At 41.0% G+C, this 20,530-nt stretch overlaps 1 protein-coding gene across 1 annotated transcript in view; it reads left to right on the forward strand.

Moving 5' to 3' along the window:
* The window catches only part of RPA1 (replication protein A1, 70kDa), a 67,939-nt gene extending 53,629 nt beyond the window's left edge, over positions 1 to 14,310 (forward strand). Inside the window, exons 8-17 of the mRNA XM_006891096.1 lie at positions 726 to 828; positions 2,014 to 2,082; positions 2,220 to 2,412; positions 2,574 to 2,713; positions 3,250 to 3,398; positions 5,636 to 5,768; positions 8,016 to 8,192; positions 10,683 to 10,790; positions 13,019 to 13,105; positions 14,206 to 14,310. Of these exons, the coding sequence (XP_006891158.1) occupies positions 726 to 828; positions 2,014 to 2,082; positions 2,220 to 2,412; positions 2,574 to 2,713; positions 3,250 to 3,398; positions 5,636 to 5,768; positions 8,016 to 8,192; positions 10,683 to 10,790; positions 13,019 to 13,105; positions 14,206 to 14,310 (1,264 nt within the window). The remainder of the gene's footprint in view (positions 1 to 725; positions 829 to 2,013; positions 2,083 to 2,219; positions 2,413 to 2,573; positions 2,714 to 3,249; positions 3,399 to 5,635; positions 5,769 to 8,015; positions 8,193 to 10,682; positions 10,791 to 13,018; positions 13,106 to 14,205) is intronic.
* The last annotated feature ends 6,220 nt before the right edge of the window (positions 14,311 to 20,530 follow it).

A 20,530-nucleotide genomic window follows, 5' to 3' on the forward strand; every position in this document is an offset into this window, starting at 1 on the left:
TTACCTCCAAGGAGCCACCCAGTTTAACCCTTTCCAGGATGAATCTGTTTGTTTTCCTAGCAGTCCATGGTACTCTCAATACTCTTCTCCAGCACTACAGCTCAAAGGCATCAATTCTCCTTCATAGTTTTCATATGTAGGTTTTTTCAATCAAGAAGCTTTTCCCTATGATGAATGTTCAATAATAAACCGAATTGTTCAAGACTCTTGTATTCACAACCCAAGGTAAACGTCTTGGATTTGTGACTGCCTTTTCAGTAGTCCCTTGTTCAGACTGCTTCCAGGTATTTTCCCCCCAAAGTTTCATAAACTTGAGCTTACATTGAGCGTATGTTAGAAGGAGGCCAATGATATCAGTTATCATTAATAATAGTGGCAAAATAGAATTGCTAGTATTATTGCATTTTCTAGCTTAAAACCTCTCATTAAGGTATAGTGTTGCCTTGGTGATTTTATTTTTCTTTTGGAGAAAAAGAGAGTCTATAAATTTACTTATTTGACAGGGGAATGAGTTAGTGTTAAATCACACTGTGTTCTACTCTTTGCTTGTTCTATAAACTGTCAAGCCTGTATGTCATCTTGGGGTTATAATTAACTGGATTAACAACCAACATTGAGAGATGGGATATGCAGAAGATATGAAAGGGCACAGGAAGATGATGAGAAATCTTTCAGCTCTTTCTCAAGTCACACCACGAATTATAATAACACTATTTGTTTTTTAGGTGGACTATTTGTGCTCGTGTCACCAACAAAAGTCAGATTCGTACCTGGAGCAATTCTCGAGGAGAAGGAAAGCTCTTCTCTATTGAAGTGGTTGATGAAAGTGTAAGTACTTGTCATGTGGCCACAGAGGTGTACTTGACTGTGAGAAATAGAGACCCCATCCCTGTGAGCCCATCAGGTGTAAAATAATAGTGGACCAAATAGAAACACCATTGTCATTGTTCTTCTTGCTGTTGCAGTCTTTTGATCCTGTGTGGGAGCAGAGGGTTGAAGGTCACAAATAAAATCCTTGATCTTAAATAAAAGCATTTATTGAAGTAGAAATTAGTTGTCTAAATGTTTAAGAAGCACATGAACAAGAGGAACTAGCAGTGCCTTGTCTGGGGCAGCACAGAAGGCAGGCAAAACCTACCTGACTAAATAAATGGCTTTGTGGGAAATGGATTTTGATTGTGTGGGCTATTTATGCACTTTATTTAAACAAAACCAAACCAGGATCATGAGACCAAAACATTTTCAAGCTGTGGAGGCTTGATAGCTGTGTATCAGTTTTAATTTCACTTGTAAATCCTAAAATCTACTTGATGCATTCTTTTCTAGTTTTTCCCAAGAAGATAGAAATAAAGCAGATTTTGGTTTTTTCCTTCTTTCTTTCTTTTTGAATATTGGATAAAACCTTAAATGTACCAGTCATGTGACAGAAGCAACATCAGAACCTAATTTTTTTTATGAAATCTGTCAGTTGAGTAAGATTTTAGCTGTTTATTTTGACGTTTCTTACCCATCTGCAGCATTTCAACTCACAGAAAAAAATAAAAGTGAAACTCAAACCCCACACAAGCTGCAAGCCTAACTGGTTCTAACGTTTTTGGCTCTGACTCCTGAATATGCAGTCCTCACTCACTCACCCCGCAGAAGCTGTGACTCACCGTGTTCAGCATCCTCCCCTGTGGGCTTCAGGCATGCCACTCAGTATTCAGAATATTTTGTTTCTGTTGTTAGAATGTTAACTCATTGCTGGATTTTTTTTTTTTATTCCCCCCTTGAGGATTATAAGGCATGCTTACAGGATTATCTAGTCAAGCCTACATTTTTTTTTCATCAGGCTAATAACTGAAGACTGTAACACGCGTGTTTCTGCAGGTTTGTAGGCCTCTCGTAGTTCTCATTGATGGTTATCATACTACTCTCCAGGTGGCGTTTTGATCCTGATGTATCCTGTTGTTCACCAGCACACATAATGTTGAAGCACTCCAATTCTAAAGCCGTTCTTGCGTGTTTCTGCAGGGTGAAATCCGAGCGACTGCTTTCAACGAGCAAGTGGACAAGTTCTTTCCCCTTATTGACGTGAACAAGGTATGGTGGTGCTGACCTTAGGTCTCGACTCTGACAGGAGAGCGAGGGGACTGTTGTCCAGGGAGAGTTAGGCGGTGGTGGTACAAGGTTTTCGTGCTTGACTGAGTGGATGTTCCACGTTTTGGCCTCTCTTGCAGGTCTATTATTTCTCGAAAGGTACCCTGAAGATTGCTAACAAAAAATTTTCGACCTCTAAAAATGACTATGAGATGACCTTCAATAATGACACCTCTGTCCTGCCCTGTGAAGATGATCATCATTTACCCACAGTTCAGTTTGATTTCACGGGGATTGGTGACCTCGAGAACAAGCCCAAAGACTCAATTGTCGGTAAGTCCTCATCTGGGAACAAAGAGAGTGGTAATTGGTAATTTCATTTGCAGTAAAATCAAGAAGGTATGGAAGGCTCCAGCACTTGCCATTCAGCCTTTAGCTCTATGAAAATGGGATCCTTGACCATCTCTTATTGAAACACTGTGCCTGTGTTTCAGACATAATTGGGATCTGCAAGAGCTATGAAGATGCCACCAAGGTCATAGTGAAGTCTAACAACCGAGAGGTTTCAAAGAGAAATATCTATCTGATGGACACGTCGGGGATGGTGGTGTCGGCTACTCTGTGGGGAGAAGATGTAAGTACTTGGGTTGAGCAGGTGGGGCATGTGCAGACAGACAGACACCAGCAGCTCCTTTGAGGGGTTGTGGTCCTTTGCTGTGTACATAGGGTGGAGGGTTGGGCTGCTTGGTGTATAATTGAAATCCTTTATGTGGTTTCACTTCCATGAGATCTGTTTTTATTTAAGGCTTACATACTAAAATTCTCTTTTCTTTAATTCTAGGAAGATAGTAAGAGATGAGATATATTTGTTTTTGGTGGTTGGTGTGTTTTTGTTTTGTTTTGTTTTTTAGGGGTTTTTTTGTTGTGTGGGTTTTTGTTTTTTTTTTGGTTTTGGTTTTTGTTTTTTTTGTTTGTTTCAATTTATCTCTGAATAAATTCTTGTATGTGAGGTCTATCTTACAGCAATTCCATGTTCCCTTGTATTGCATTCTCTCTTACTCTTGACATTTTTTTTCCTTATTTTCTATAAAAATGTTCCTTGTGTTCTTTCTCAAATGAGCCTGCCAGTGACGCCTGTTTGTATGTGTTTGATGTTTCTGTCCTTCGCAGGCTGATAGATTTGATGGTTCTAGACAACCCGTGATGGCCATCAAAGGAGCCAGACTTTCTGATTTTGGTGGCCGGAGCCTCTCTGTCCTGTCTTCAAGCACTGTCATTGTTAATCCTGATATCCCAGAGGCCTATAAGCTTCGTGGATGGTAGGTTTAATGGGGCTAAACAAAGGGACTGTTTGAACTGGGGCTTTGAGGGGAGCTGGTTCTCCTGGTTCTTACAGTCAGTCTAGTCTGTGAGCTGTCTGCCGAGCAGAGGGCTTTCGATACTGAATGGAGCTAAATTTCTTGGCAGCATTATACCCTCTGAGAGGATGGCTTTAGAGACCTTAAACTGACAAACTGTAATCCCATGACAAACCAGAGAAGTCCGAGGAGGCAATTAGAATGGAAGTGTGGTGCATGCCAAGTCCGATCTGGCCAAAGCGGGATGCAGCCAGACTTTAGCAGTTCTGTTTTGAGGGGCTGGGAGCTGAGGGTGCTTTTCTCCCCCCCACCCACGCTTATAGCCGCAAGCTTCTGTGGCGTGGGAAGGGAAAGTGCCTTCTTACTCCACACACCCGCTGGTGCCCATCACACCTCTTCACTGTGTATTCCTCAGACTCTGATACAATGTGGTAGGAACAATGGGCTTTTGTTGGCATTATATTGTTAGTCCCAAAGCACTCAAGGGATGAGGCGAGCCTGTTAAACTCCTCAAAGTATGTAGCTTTTTAGGGCATTGTAACTGCCTTAAAAGAACACTTGAAACTGAGGCTTAGAATGTAAGAATTGATGTGATCCCAGAAAACACTAGCTTGAGCTTAAATAATTTGTATAGCAGTAATCACAAGGGGGGATGTGTCAGTTTCAAACCATGTCTTAGGGTTTAAGTAACTAAGGAATCATCTCATGTTACATGCCCGCCACCCCCAAACACACTTTTGTTTTGAGCCTGGTAGGAACAAGTAGTGGTGGTATTTTAATAATTTCATGAAATATTTATTGCCTCCTTCATGTCCTGTAAACTTGTCTCCAGAGTCAGGTCCACAGATAGCCGGTATTACCTTAGAGAGCAGGGCCCATTACTGATCCGCCCCATAGTAGCCATCACTTGGATCTGTCCTGGTTTGGTTATTCTTTCTGGTTCTGGAGTGTGACCCCAGGTTAATTGATGCCCACAGTAAGGTCTTCCTATTTCACTAGCCATGATCACCATCAGCTTCCAAAGACAAGCCTGCCCCTAGAAGAAAATAAATTGGCCTTGATCAAAGAGAAGTTTGGTGCCTGTCCTCCACCTTGGCAAGAGTTTGAGGTGTTTAGAGGTTGGCTTTAACAGTGTGGGATTTTTACTGTGAGAAGGGCCGCCTCACTCCTTGCTCTGTTGATTCCTGATGAGCTGTCTTTGGTGGCAAATGTCTCCTTGGAGTTTTTTAAACCATAAACTTGTGTAGCTGGTTGTGGTGGAACAGATTTATGGACCGTGCTGTGCCTCTGTGACGGATTTAGCCGCTTACCTGACAGAATGAGAAGGCAATTGTCTGCAGCACCGGGCCACATCCATTCTGCTGGATGGCCTCTGTCTCGGAGTCTGTTCTGGAAGCCGACAGCTCTCTGTTATCCCCCTTTGTAATGTCATCTGCTATGTTTTTAATCTCAGTCTGACTCTTCCCTGCCACAGGTGTGTTCCTGAGCCACTTTCTTCCTGGCCTCTTTCCTTCATATCAGCTGTTTTGTGGTCAGGAAATACAGTCTATTTTGATAATAAGTTAATACAAATTTTAACATTATTGCTTGCATAAATCAAGTCTCCTGAGGAAAATAAATCCATAACAAGAAAATAGATAATACCTTCTAGTAAATTACTCTGGGTTATGTAATCTTTTGTACTCTGTATCAAGCTTAAAAGATCTTTCACCATGGAAACATTCTTGTTGACCTATTATATTAGGATGTCTGTTCCTTTACGTATGGATACATTTCTGTTAGGATGAAAATGTAGCTTGTGGTCAGGAATGAGCATCAGCAGCCCAAAGAGTTCTCTGATCTGGAGAGCTCTGCATTATTGCTGCTTTGTTGTTGAGGGTTCTGGTTATTGTTTTTAGGCTGTGGGCCCTCCGGCCAGTGTTGCGGTTTAAGGCTAATTTAACAGAAGGTTCTGTGGTACTTTGGCACTGTATGTCTTGACCACTGGGGGGCATCAAAACAATTGAGATAAGGGTCATTCATTTGCTTCACTAAACTAAAGATTACAAAGAGGAAGGTGCTGACTTTGGCCCAAGTGACTGTGACTTATTGAAAAAAGCCAAAGAAGAGTGGGAAGCCTGTGTGGCACATTTGGGAGAAAGTAGCTCCTTAAAGTAGTTTTGTCAAGTCCCTGTGACTGTTCTTTGTTAATTTTTCAGGTTTGATTCTGAAGGACAAGCCTTGGATGGTGTTTCCATCTCTGATCTGAAGTCTGGGGGAGCAGGGGGGAGCAACACCAACTGGAAGACTTTATATGAGGTCAAATCTGAGAACCTGGGCCAGGGTGACAAGGTAATCAGCATTCCTAACGTCTTCAATAAAAACACAGATGGAGGTGCAAAGGACGGGTTTCCATTACCATTTCTGAGTCCAGCTGTCAGGCATGAGTTCAGAGCTGACTTGTAACTGAGGCCCTGGCTAGAGCAGCCCCTGATGGTTGACAATCACTCCCTGAGTGAAGGGGCTTCTCTTACTGATAGGAATAGGTTGTGTCCTGCAGGTAGTTTAGGTCAGAAGAGAAGAACCCTGACCAGAGAGCTGTTCCATTCATAGCAGTGGTAGTAACAAAGCTATTTATGACAACATGACTTGTCTTCTGGCCTGTGTTCCTTTTCTGTGATGATTATTGTAAATTGAAGTGCCCTCATGTCAACAAGGTGTTTTTTGAGGTTATAGCTCAAATAATAACAATATCCATATATTAAGTACTGGCTTCCGTGCCACACATTGACAGTTCACGTGTACTTTAATTGACGCTAGGACATTAACCTTATACCCTCTTCCTGCCTTAACTTAAACATCTATCAGCAGTTCACTTTAGAGAGAGAGAGAGAGAGTGTGTGTGTGTGTGTGTGTGTGTGTACCATCAAATCAAATCTGACTGGTACAGGAGGAGATTGCCCCTCCTCCAGCAGTTTTAAAACATTTGTTTCTCCTTTGTGCTCCTAAATTTAAAAAAATCTTTTTTTATAAACTTACATTATTAGGTCTATTCTTTACTGTCTTGTTTCACTATGTTTCCTTATCTGTCATTCTTATCAGTAGTAACTCAACTCTGTTAGGTTTAACACCTTGAGACTTAACACTCTGGACAGATCCATGTTGTCTTGTCATGGAAACAAATGCTTTGGGGAGACTCTTGCCCCCATTTTTTCTCTTAGAACAAAGGGTAAGACAGTTTTTTATAATAAGTCAAGCACAGGAAACACCTTTCAAACCATACTTTGAATATGAACCTAACCTGGCAAAGTACAGAAAGATGCTTTCTAAGGGTTTTATTTTCTCAAGAACCTTCTAAACTGGGGCTAGCCCAAGCTGTAACATCAGCATTATAGAGATCTTGCCTCTTTAGACCTGAGACAGCCCTAGAGATTGCTAACCTGGCTCTGCATTCAAGGTTCACCCACAGAGAGCTGCTTCCTGGCAGTAGGAAATGTACCCAAAAGAACAACTCATTTCTGTTCTTTCCCCGCTCTCGTGCGCACATTCATTGCCATCTAGTCAGACCTGACTCACAGCTGACTGACTCCTTTTTGGGTTTCCAGGGCTGTAAATAGCATGGGAGCAGATTATCCGTCTCTCTCCTGCGGAGCCGCTGATGGATTTGAACTACTAAGAAGCACGACTTTTGGGTTAAACCACAGTTCCCTCGGGATTACGCCACCAGCGCTCCTTCTGGCCTTTCTATGAGCGTTAAACAAAAAACAAACCAAACAATAAAACCCAAGCACATAACCTTGCTAGATTTACTAATCACTGATTTCTTAATTTTGAAAGCAGTTTGTTTTCACATTTTGCTGAATTTGACCTCCAAGATCAAAGGTCTGCAATCCAAGTGAGAGGCCACATCTTTTAACTCAGTGCCCTTCAGCATTAACTCACCTGTCTCCTCTAAGGCTTGCTTTTGTAAATAGAATTTTTTGGTGGACTGCAGCTGAACAGTTACTCACATGCCCATTGTGTGTGGTTACTCTTACGCCACCTCAGTACAGACAGTGATCACAAAGTCCATAAATCAAAAACCTTTCCTCTCTGACTTTTTAAAGAAAAGATTTGCTGATTCTGCCCTAAACAACAATAAGTGAATGTTAAGTCCCTAGAATTTACTGTCATTGTTCTCAAGATAATTTGCAAAAGAAATGTTTGATCACAGCCTTACTAAAGTGTTATGATCTACACACTATTTTCTAGATCTGTTAGCTTGTATAGATTAGAAGAACAGGTTTCATCTCTTAATGTACCTTTCATGTAACCTTCAAGCAAAAAAGAAAAATTATTTCCATTTTGAATGAATTTAGAATTCACTCTTCTGTTGATAAGGAGTTAGATGTTTTAGTATTTACCTTTCTGAGTTTTAACCCGTGTCATTTCAAAAACTGTGGAGTGAACTCTACCCTATGAGCAATTTGTTACCTTGAGAATTAAAATAGAGAAACACTTACCAGTTTATTGCATGTTAGAGCAAGCTTTGAGCTGCCACTCAGTTCAATCCTGATAAGGGTTTGATGGTCTGTCTCATGTCGCACTTGTCTCCTGCAGCCAGACTATTTTAGCTGTGTGGCGACAGTGGTTTATCTTCGCAAGGAGAACTGTATGTACCAGGCCTGCCCAACTCAGGACTGCAATAAGAAAGTGATTGATCAGCAGAATGGATTGTACCGCTGTGAGAAGTGTGACAGTGAATTTCCCAATTTCAAGTACCGCATGATCCTGTCAGTAAGTAGAATGGGTAGATGTGAGCCTCTGATGGAGGTTTTTCAAGTCTCCACATGTCCAGACACCACGGTACAACAGCAGAAGTCAAGATAGAGTTCCTGGTAGGAAGTCTACAGTTAGTGCAAGAGAGTTTCTGGTTGTTTCATAAATTATCAAGTGCAGAGCTTTTCGCTCGTCTAAATAGCAGTATGTTTTCTCCTCCTAAAAGCCTTCTTCACCTTGAAAGTTGGTTTTATCTACCCAGCAGATCTCAGCTGCCATGCATATGACAGTGACAGCGCTGGTGACACTCACTGGTTAACGTTACAAAGAAAAGTCATTTGATAGGGCATTTTTAGAGCTCAGTAATGGTACTTACACAGGCAATACCTGTGTTTAGTTATTTTCTTGTGGGTAATCTGTTTCTCAAGCCTTAGAGCTGACCTCAGAGGCATGTGACTGCCTGCTGATGAGAGGCTGATAGCACTAAATGATAGTGAATCTACCAGAAGATGGGCACTCAACGTTTTTCTCCATGGTGATCTGGCAGTAGTAAGTCAGAATCAGTAAAAATGTTTCTGTTTTTGACACTGTAAACATCTGGAGGGAATGTAGTCTAAGGATATAATCTGAGATGTTATATATGTATCAGGTTGTTTCCTTTTGAAAAAATAGATACAGCTTAAATATTGGTTAATTCCTTTATTAAATATCCATAGAGTAGAAAATATTTAAATTTGCCTTCATTTTACAGAAGTTTCCACAGTTAAAAATGTTTCTAAACCATTATTAAAATGAAAGACTATGAAATAACAAGTACCCAGGCTATATGAATCAAGAATAGTAAATTAGAGTGATATGCCTTACATGTACAACACACATAGAAAACAAAACGGACAAATACTAGTAGTGGTTATTTCTGGGGTTGGGGTGGGGTTTTTTTTTGGTGTTTTTTTTTTTTCTTACAATAGAAATTTTTATTATTATTATTAATTTCAATGAAAATTTACAGAGACTTTGGCTTTCCATTCATTCATTGTTGCACTTTTCTCCCTGCCCACCTGCAACCCCAGTACACTCTTCTCTTTGAAAAGTAAAAGAAAAATTCTTTCATTGTTTTACAATCTCTTCCCCCAGGTCCACTCTACCATGTAGCCTTCGCTCTGGACTCCTGTCATGACAAAAATATCTAATCATATATCCCTTTTAAACAGTTCTCTCCCTCATATGTTTCAATGCAGTATACATTATTTATCCCATCTTTCTCAGTGTCCCTCCATCCCCGATGTCAGTCCTGTTTTACAACAGTAGCACTATACAGTATTTGTCCTTTTGTGACTGAGATATTTCACTCAGCATTATGTCCTCCAGGGTCACCCATTTTGAATAATATTTCATGAGTTCCTTGTTTTGCAATTCAGCATAGTATTCCATTGTGTGAATATACCACAGCTGCTCTATCAATTCGTGTGTTGATGGGCACTTAGGTTGTTTCCAGCTCCTTGCTATTGTGAACAAAGCTGTGATAAACATGGGTGTGCAACAATAGAAAATTTTTTAAGAAAATAGTTTATAAGGAATTCCACTGCCTTTATTACATTCTGAACGCCCATTAAAATGTTAGTTCAGCATGAAAGTTCTATGTAAAAGTCATACTTTTTGTGAATTAACCACTTTTCCCTGAACTAAAATGAAGAAAATGGTTTTAGACCATTTATTCTGTCAGCTCCCCTTTAAACTTCTCAATGGTAGAATTCCCTGCACACTGGCTTCATGTGCGAGGTATCCTTTCAGTCATGGCCGGCCTTGCCCTGTAGAGAGATGCACCTAGAAGAGCGTAGGGTACACAGTAGAGTGACAACCAGCAAGTGATACCATGTTCTTATATTTGTGGGTGCTTTTAACTTTTCCCTTTTTGTTTTTTAATTTATCGTAACATTTGATATTTAAATCCTGTGTGCCTATGAAAGAAATTTGTAAAATCTTCTGATACTCCCTTTATTCCTTCTTTCTCCCCTAGAGACCATTGGAGAAACTTTACTGTTCATTGTGTTATTAGGTAAAAATAGTGACTGGACAAAGTCCCCCGGCTCAGGCTCTTATATTGACTGGATTGCTCATATTTGGCTTAGCCCTGTCTTATACAGCTCTTCCTAGCGACTGAGGAATGTACAATATAAAATGCAAAGAATCTGCCTTAACTCACTGAAGGCTTCTTAGAAGCTATCAGTCCAAAGCCCGCTGGAGCTGGAGGAGAACAAAATCCTCATGCCCGTATTCTGCATCCTAAGGCGGTTATAGTTGGGCTGTGTCTCCTGCTACAAACCAGGCTTAACATTTTAAACTTTTTCTATGGTCCCTTTCATATTTTTTGCAAAGAAGTATTGTAAGGTGGGATTTTTTCCCAAGAATTAATTAATGAGTGGAAAGGTTAATCCCCCAGTCTCCTGAGTGTGCCTTCCTTTTATTATTTCTTTGTTGTAATAATACAGAGTTGTCATTTCTTTATAGGTAAATATTGCAGACTTTCTGGAGAATCAGTGGGTCACATGTTTCCAGGAGTCTGCAGAGACGGTGCTTGGACAGAGCACAGCTTACCTGGGAGAATTAAAAGAGAAGGTCAGTCCGGTCGTTCCTAGGCGGCAGCCCTGTTACCTTGTTGTCTTTTTTAGTATCTTCTGGAGGGTAGGGGGGTTGTGTGTGTGCTATGTATAATTTCTCAATGTGATGATAAATTTGAGAGCTCATCTCATTTTGTTCAGTTTTGGGTGTGCTAACGAAGAGAGAATGAAGCTCCCCCTGTCCCTGAGTTATAAACATTCATTATGTGCAACCCCATGTTTGTGAACCTACCCCATACAATGTATTGTCTTAAAAATCGAGGTACAAGCTGTAGTTTGTAATAACAAACACCCATCAAAACATTATAATTATTATTATTACTATAGTATCATGTTGAAAGATGTTTCCTTTCATCTGGAAGGGTTTCTTTGGTTTTTATATAGAAAGATGCACTGTGTGCCAAGATGAACTTTGGACTGTTGTGAGGCACAAATTGTACCTACCCCTTCTGACTTACAAATTCATCAGATTCATCCTAAAGGCAGACTTGGGAATGGAATTTATTCTTAATTTAGAAACTACTTGTAAAGTATATAAAAGTGCTTCGGAAACAAAGCACTTTAAAGCATCAGCCTCTTATTACTCTGAGCACATCAAAGCTGGTGTGTCTGTGACCACTTGAAACCTGGAAGGCATCTTCTAAAACAACTTGAAGAGTCCAAGTGTGCCTGGGTAATGTAATAAGCACCTTTCCGAAAAGTTGAATCAAATCCTAATTCAAATGCACACATGCCAGAAAAATCCTTGGTATTTCAGGTAGTCTGTGCAGTTGTGAAATGACATTGTCTTAATCAAATGATTTCATCTATTTCATTTGTGTTTTTATAGGTGAAGATGGTTTAAGGCAAACGATAAGTTACTAACTATGTAATGAAGGCCATTATAAGCAGCATTTTCTTTTGTTGTTGTTTTAAATTGGCAAATGCCTATTTAATCAATAGAGTAGGCAAAACTAGAGATGCTTTTTAAAATTATTTTAATTTTCTTTTTTTCTAAAAAAGCACACCTTTTATTTTGTTGCGTAAGAGCAGTATTTTCTGAGGCACATAAATTCACCTCTGTCTGTGGTATTTGTTGGGAGGTTATATTCAATTTCCTGTAAATTGGAATATTTGTAATGGCTACTAGAAAAACGTTAATTTGGTGTTTGTTTTGGCATGTTTTTCTTCTTCCTTCCTTTCTGTCCTCGGTTCTGTCTGGCTCTTCTCCCATCTCTTTTTAAAATTGTTCACGAGATTGCCAGAGAGTCCCAACATGCCCTTTTACAAAAATAACTGGAATTGACTTTAAAAATGTGATGGTATCTTTTGTGTGTTTTGCCAGACCCTCTATTTTCATATCAGATTTTAAGGCCAGAGGCAGCCTTTCAGAATTTTTTTATTAGCTTATTCTGTTTGACTGTTTTTACTGCTGGTGAATGAGGACATATAGAAACCCTTCCCTCAGGAGCTATGTTCTTGCTGTGTGTGTGTGTGTGTGTGTGTGTGTGTGTGTGTGTGTGTGTGTGTGTGTGTTGGAACCTGTTGTTTCATGTATGAACGTCTGAAGGACTTCTTTCTTTTGAGGGAGGGAGGAGCTTAGTAAAGTAACCATTACAAAAAAAAGGTCTATATAGCGTATCTTTTTCCCTTCCTTATTCCATATGGCTTGCAAGATAATGCTTGACTGATAGGAACTATTTTGTATATAAAGATTAAAGGCTTTTTTATATAAAGTTATATAATATACTTTAATCCTTCTTTGTTTACTAAGCTTTTTTTAAAAAATGAAATTGTATTTGAGGGAGGAGCTGCTTTTTAGACTTTATCCTCTGCCCACCTCACTTCCCTTCTGCTTCCACTCACCAGCTCCATACCTGGAAACACAGATACTAAAAGAAATATGTCTACCATTCCCCTGCACCACCACTCCCTGGCCCACCCCTAATTCTTAAGTTTCTTACCTTCCTGCTGACAGTGTTGGGCCACAGGTCTGTTCCATCTCAAGCTTTTGAAGACTAGAAAGAAATGCATTTCCCTGGAGAGTTTTAATTTTTAATAAAATCTACTTAAGCAGTTTTACATAATGAAAATGTCACCTGCAAGTTATAGTCATACCTAATGAATCTCAGACCACTGCAGATGATGATTTTCTCAAGAAAAGATTCTCAAATTCTTCAAAAATCTTGAGACATTTTCAGATGAGCCAACAGTATCTGTGTCTAAACTTTTGTGTTGTTTTTGCAGAATGAGCAGGCATTTGACGAAGCTTTCCAGAATGCCAACTTTCGGTCTTTTACATTCAGGATAAGAGTCAAACTAGAGACCTACAATGTAAGTAAGGTCACTCGGGCACAGAGGGTTAGCACTGGGAAAGTTTTGTCACCTGCCAGCAGTGATGGCTGTCAGTTAATTGCTTCTCTGTGCTGTGTTCTGACAAAAATTGATCGTTTGTCTAGTGGACTTAGTACCTCCCACAAAAGTGAGGTTCTGAAATTGGCATATAAAGTGAAGATCCACGTGTGGCTAAGATTGCCTTGAGAATTTCTTGCAGTGTCTATAAAATATAGTCATAATAAAGCAGCTTGTATTGAGCACCTGCTTTCTGCCAGACACAATTCTGAGTTCTTTACACACACCGTCTCTTGATCTTTATAGTAACTCCACGCATAGGAACTGCCTTCAGTGCCATTGTGCCGATGGGAAAATGTAGACATGCAGAGATTGAATTGCTGTAGACAGTCATGTGCTGCTCGTGAGTCCTGTGGCTGAAATAGGCAGCGCCGCCTCAGAGTCTTGCTCTCAGCCAGGTTTACCAGCATCACCACACATTGAAGCATGAGGAGCCCTTATCAGCTTTAAATGAAATACAGGCCAGCGGTGTCGCTGTAATGCTGAGTTGGGAAGTGGGGGCTAGAACTCCGCCTCACATAGACAGAGACAGTACATTGCACAGAGAGTTACCCAGGACTGGGGCAGCACCCAAACTAGGTTTTCTGACACCATATGCAGCTTTCCATGAAAAGAAAGCTCAGCTCTCAGAACTAACTACCTGTGTGGGTGTAGGCAAGTGTCTTAATCCTCTCTGGTCCCCTCGTACCTACTCTGTAGTAGAATGTATTGAATTTGATCAGCCCTCTGAGGTGCTTCCCATTTGGCATCTAGATTTCTGGTGTTTGGGAACAAGAAGAAAGAATAAAAGGGGACCCTTGTTGAAGGGAGATTTCAGCCTACTGTGTCAGCGCCAAAAATTCTAAACCTGGCGTTAACTCATAATTTGTTCTTTATTGGAGTTGCGATGGATGCTCAGACCATCGAATCTCTGTGTTCTCCTGCTGGGCTTGTTGAAGCCGCTGAAGCAAGGCAGTTACCGCCATCCTCTCTCTGTGCCAGGGCTTTCCAGTCGATCACAAACTGCTTTTCTCTTTTCAAAGGATGAGTCTCGAATCAAGGCCTCAGTGACAGATGTGAAGCCTGTGGACCACAGAGAATATGGCAGAAGGCTGATCGCAAACATCAGGAAGAATGCCATGCAGTAACGTGAGAGATGTCGTGCTGACTGACTGGAGGTTGACAATAAAGAGTAGAAATGAAATTGATTTCTCCCCTCTCCACCCGCCCCCATGTGACAGTGCTACAGGAGCCGCACACGCAGGGAGCCTCTGTAGAGTGGACTAAGCAGTTTCCTCTTTTATGTGCATCTTGGAACCCATGGGTGGGCAAAGGAAAGGACGCTCCCATGGCTATGATATGAAGCCGTGTCAGACCTCGGGGGTTGGTCAAGTGCCGTGACACAGTCTCTCCCAGCTTTTTTGCCAATTTTATTAAAATTTCATCATCTTTAAGCAGGAATTATGTCGCAAGTAATTGATGCCAAGTCTGCAGACGGTGAAGTAAATTATGTAACTAAGGTTGTACTTCCCCAGAGGTGACACCTTCACCACTCAAGTTCCTTGTCAGGGAGAAAGCTGAGAACGGGTGGTCTGGAACCTGGATAGTTTAATGTGTCTTCCGAGAATTCAAAGGCGCTCTTTCTAGAGGTGCCACAGAGTTGTTAATGTCTGGAATGGCAATACGGTAGAATTATTAATCAAAGACATATCTCTTATATCTGAAGAATATCCTTCCTTCAGGGTTTAATAGACTGAGTCAGATGAGTCTGATATTAATAAAAATTGTCTCTTCTGAGGAAGGCTGATAAGCATTGACTTGCTGTCCCCTAGGGAAACCCAAGCAACTACAAAGCACCGCTTTAGTTTTCACTTCAATTAAGGTTGCATTTTTGGGTTGGTGAGTGCACACTTTTTCTACCTGTACATATTTCTTACATTTGTATGTTTCGTTTCTTGGTTAAATAGAAAGAATTTGAAAAAGGGATGTCCTTTGTTTCTCTTCCTTTGTTTTAATAAACAGTATATGCTATGCTTATGCATCCGGCTTTCTTTGAATGCAAAGGATTCTTATAACTGGAAAGCAATTAATTAGCCTTCATAATAAATGTTCACTTGGGGGAGATGTTAACTCATTACAAACTCCAGGATTAGTCCTTAGCATGGAGATCATTCTTTCTAATGTTTGCAACCCTGTAATGTATCTTTAACAGAATGAAAACACTAAAAACAAAAAAGCCATTGTGCCCAAGAATGCTGATGATCCGGCACTTTGGGATTTTATTGATGTTTACACAGCAGTGTAACACCAACCAGGCTTTGAAATGTGTACAGACAGTGAGCTGGTAAGAAAACAGTAATTATGCTACTGGGCTTTTCAGTCGGCAAGAGCATGCCTGCTCTGTGTGTTCCTAATCATATTAATTATCTATACGGTTGCTGCAGCCCACAGATTGGCATTTCCTGCACATCCCTCTCCGAGTAGCCAGGCAGCATTGTAGAGAGCCTGCAGCTGGAGGACCTACTTTCTAAATTTGTGCAAATGCAGCAGATGGAGGCCCTTTTTGGAGTGAGAGTGACAAGATGCTGTTTGCTTCACCCTTACTATCTTTTGGGAAGAACCAGCATCATCTAGACAGGAGGCCTTCCAGCCCTGAGAGCACATGTGGAGGGGGGGCCCTTTTGTCAGACCCTTGTGTGTAGACCTGTTCCCTCTTACTCTAGTCTCAAATGACGATCCTTGGGTTCCCCTTGGTTCTCTGGCTGAGGCCTCACTGTTTTTATGGAAACTCTTTCCTGTCTCCCCCTGCTTATAAAGCACTGACTAGAAAATTACAGCCTTCCGCACTATTCGAGATTGACAAATTGTGGGTTGGAAGTGGTAATCTAGCTTTCAGTCCAGTAACCAGCCTTTTATATCTACTACTCCTGGCATCCGCTCCTGTCTCCAGCACGGATCTGCTCAGTGAGAGCTGACTGCTGGAGTGACCGTGACGCATCTGGAGAACATTGTACCAGTCATTGCTCTTTCTAATGACCAGTGTGACAAAATCAGCCTGTCGACGTGGATGTGATTAGAAATCCAGGTGGACTATTGCACAGGAGGGAGGGGCTCTCTAGAGAGGATTTTTAACAGATTTCCCTGCTCAAAATCAGATCACCAGTAGAGGAGCATCAGAAATTGGCTCCACCGCTATGCTTTTAAGAGATTGAGGTCCCTGAGGACTGCCTAAATAGATTCTGGCCCACAGTTCTTAGAATTCTCCTGGATATCGCTTTACCTCGAAAGACTGTTCATGTTGTTCTATTTCTCATCTTTCACTTGTAGATCAATGTTTACTTGCATGCACCATGACATCAACACTAAGCAATTAAGAGGGGGGGAATCTAATCATTTCGCCTTTATTTTAAATGGTTCTTGAATTCCCCACTGTCTCATTGTGAAAGAGGCGAGGGGAAAAGATAAATCTGGTTTCTGTCCATATTTCCATGTTTTATGCTTTCCATTAAAGCCTGCCTAATCTCTAGTGTGCTGTTCTGATTTTTTGGGCTGCAGGGTCAAAAATATCCCCCTCCTCCATCCCCCTCCCCCACTAGGTGGCCTATCTTGCAAAAGTATAAATAATATTGATCGTGGTATTTAATACACTAATGAAACCCATGGCTATTGACTACATAATTAATATACTGTCTAAAAGTGTAGTTTGGCAGCCCAGTATATAAAGGTTTATATTGACTTGTGTTTCTTTGGCAGTATGCCTTTCAAGGTTTTATTTATAGAAATTGAAGCAGGTCTGTTTAGTTTCCTTCTTTCCACTTGTTAGAAGACCAATGCTCCCCTAGTAAATTGATTGTTTCCTTATCTCAAAGAGAGGATTACTTCCCTCCCACTCTCCTTTTCCTTGGCCTGTTAGCTCCTAGTCTTATATAATCCACTCTGTTGGTAGCGTTCTGACTTTTGGAATGAATCTGTTTCCCCGCAGAAAGAATGGAGATATTTCCATTTATTTGAAAGTAATCTTGAATATAATTCATTAAGCTGATGCGAGATATTGTTAACCTACTGCCGACAAGTCCGTTTTGATTCATCCCTTTAGGTTCCTGAGGCTAGAAATTTTTATGGAAGGAGATTGCCCATCTTTCCCCTGCAGAGCAGCTGGTGGATTCGAATCACTGACTGATCAGCTGCACCACCAGAGCTCCTTGAAGTATTGGTGCTGTCGAGTTGACCATGACTCATAATAGTGACCCCATGAACAACGGCGCTGAACCTTGCCCTGTCCTGAGCCAGTCGCCATCTCTGATACACCTGTCCCATTGCCAGTCATGGTATCAATCCATCTCATCGAGGGTCTTCCTCTCCTTTGTTGTCCCTCCACCCTTTTAAGCATGAAGTCTTTGTCCAAGGACTGGTCCCTCCTGGCAGTATCCCCAAAGTATATGAGCTGGAGCTTCAAAATCCATCCCTCCAAGAAACCCTGGTTTCACCTCTCCAGGATAGCTGTTTGTTCTCTTGGCAGTCCATGGGACTACTCTTCTCCAACACCACAACTCAAAGGCATCAATAATTCTGTCATCCTTAGTCATTGTCCAGCTCTCAGATGCATGACAAGCAATTGAGAAGACCATGGCCAGGATCAGGCACACCTCAGTCTCTAGACTGAAAGCATATTGATAATATGTGTTCAAATGAAAAGGACTGCTGGGAGCTATGGTGCAGAAGGTTTTTCATACCTAAGAATTCCTGGCCGTGGTTTGTAATATTACTGAGAACGATTGGCAGAGCCAAAATCTTGCAAGGGATTGATTAGTAACTGCTAACCTGGTACATAAAATTACCCAATAGGATAAATGATGTCATGGAAATGGTTAACTGAGGAAGTTGGACGGACAGTTTCTGGTCAGCCTCAGGGCTGTGCCTTGGAATTAATTTTAAGGGTCAAATCTACCTTAGTGCCATCAGAAAGAAAAGCATGGAGCAGAGCCCATGCACTGAGAACCTCCTGGATCCAAAGGAAAAATTGTAATACTGACGGTAATGACAGAAACAGCAGCAGCTGTGCAAGTAGAAGCAGCAGGCTCAGCAGATTCTGGGGTGGCATGACCAGCCAGGGAGTGAGAGCTGACTGAGCTCCTTCGAGCAGGAGGCTTGCTGGTAGAGGGGTACCTCTTGGTACTGGCCAGGGGGGCTGAGCAGAAGCCTAGAGAAAAGCCACAAGCAGATGTGGCTAAGAGTGGGAGCTCGCTACGGGAACAGCCAAGAAGGAGCTGAGCCAGCTTGCCTGGAAGCTGCCCTAATGTTAAACTGTGACCTTTCTCCTAAACTGTATCTTACTACTTCCAAGTTTATCTTGGTCTCAGTTGTAGCCCATTACCCAGTAAGCCACCATGTCCTTTTCCAAGGTCTGGCCCCAGAGTACATGAGACAAATTCTCCCACTGTTCTTTAAAGACAGGTTGATTTGTTCTTCTGACAGTCCACTGTACACTACACCAAATCCACTTCAAAGGCATCAGTTCTCTTTTCTTCCATATTCATGGTCCAACTTTTACATGTATATGAAAGAATAGAAAATACCATGGCATAGGTCAGGTGCACCTTAGTCTTTAAACTGAAATCCTTGCTCATTAGCCCTCTGAAGAGATCCTCAACAATAGATTTGCCCAATGCAGCATCTCTTTATTTCTTCCTTCTCTTTAATTGTTGACTGTAGAGTCATGTAAAATTATATCACCAACATCAGTCTCTTTGGAACTTATGATGTTGCTGATCCAGTTACATGTGATTGGTATTAATAATATTGTTCAATATCATCTACTTTCTGTTGGCTCACAATTTTGGGGACAATGATAATAAACTCGATGTCTTGGCATAGACAATAAAGCATGTCCACGACTGGTCTTCTGTCAATTCCTAGAGCCTTCCCTCCCCCCCCCCCCCCCCCAATGCTTTCAGTACAGCTTGGACTCCTTCCTTCAGTGCCATTGCTATTCAGGTGTCTGCTACTTGCTGAAATGATTCCATGTCAACAGATTCTTCTTGGCACAGTGACTATATTCCTTCCACCTTCTTGCAGTGCTTCCTGCAGCATTCCGTACTTTGTACAGAATCCTGCAATATTGTATCTCAAGGCTTGGAATTTTTTTTTCTTCAGTTCTTTCAGCTTGAGAAGTGCCAAGCGTGTTCTTCCCTTTTTGTTCTCTATCTCCAACTCTGCACATTTGGGTAGAATGCTTGCTCTTTTTTGAGCTACCCTTGAAAATCTAATCAACTCTTTCATCATTTCTTTTTCACTTTAGCTTCTCCATTCAAAAGCAAGTTTCAGGGTCTATTTCAACATCCATTCTGACCTTTCCTTCTTGTCTTTTTATTGACTTCATGGTTGAGGACCTTGATGTCATCCCACAACTTGTCTTCAGTCATGAAATCTATTCTTGAGATGGTCTTTAAATTCACTGGGATATACTCAAGGTCATAATTTGACTCTCAAGTGCTTGTTTTCATTCTCTTCAACATAAGTTTGCACTTGCACATGAGCAGTTGGCCTCAAACCTGTTCCTGAGATGATCTTTAAATTCAGGAGGAATAGATTTAAGGTCAAACTAGTTCTTATGAATTGGATTGTATTTTCTTTAGATTCAGTTTATACTTACATGCAAGTAGTTGATGATCTGATCCACAATCAGCACCTGGCCTGATTTTCACAGCTGATATTGAGCTGCTCCAACGATTTCCCCCCATATAGGTAATCAATCTGATTCCTGCATCAAGTGTGGTCCATGTATATAGTCACCATTCATGCTTCTTATAACAGGTATTTGCAATGAATAAATTGATTGTAAGAATTCTGTCATTCTGTCTTCAGCCTCATTCTGTCACCCAGTCCATGTTTCCTGACTACCGATCCTTTTTCCTTGTTCCCACCTTTTGAATTCTAGTCATCTGTTATTACTGATGTATCCTGGTTACATGTTTGATCTATTTCTGACTGCATCAGTTGGTAGAAGTCATCTGTTTCCTCCTCTTTGGTTCTGGTTGTGCACAAATTTGAAGGTTAGTGGTACTGACAGGTCTTGTATGTGTAGGAATATTATCCTGCCACTCACAACATCATATCCCAAGATGGATCTAAAAATGGTCTTTTGAGTATGAATGCGGCCCCATTTTTTTCTCACTTTTTCATTTCCAGCATAGTAGATCATATATATGATTGTCTGATTCAAAATATTCCATGCCAATCCATTTCATTTTGCCAGTGTCTAGTATGTCAATACTTATGCATTCCATTTCTTCTAACAATCTCCAGTTTTCTTACATTCATAATTCTCACATTCCATGTTGCAATCAGTAGGGTTTGTTTGCAATTGTT

Source organism: Elephantulus edwardii, unplaced genomic scaffold, assembly GCF_000299155.1.
Source record: "Elephantulus edwardii isolate Elephantulus edwardi_28Jun2011 unplaced genomic scaffold, EleEdw1.0 scaffold00094, whole genome shotgun sequence".
NCBI lineage: Eukaryota > Metazoa > Chordata > Mammalia > Macroscelidea > Macroscelididae > Elephantulus > Elephantulus edwardii.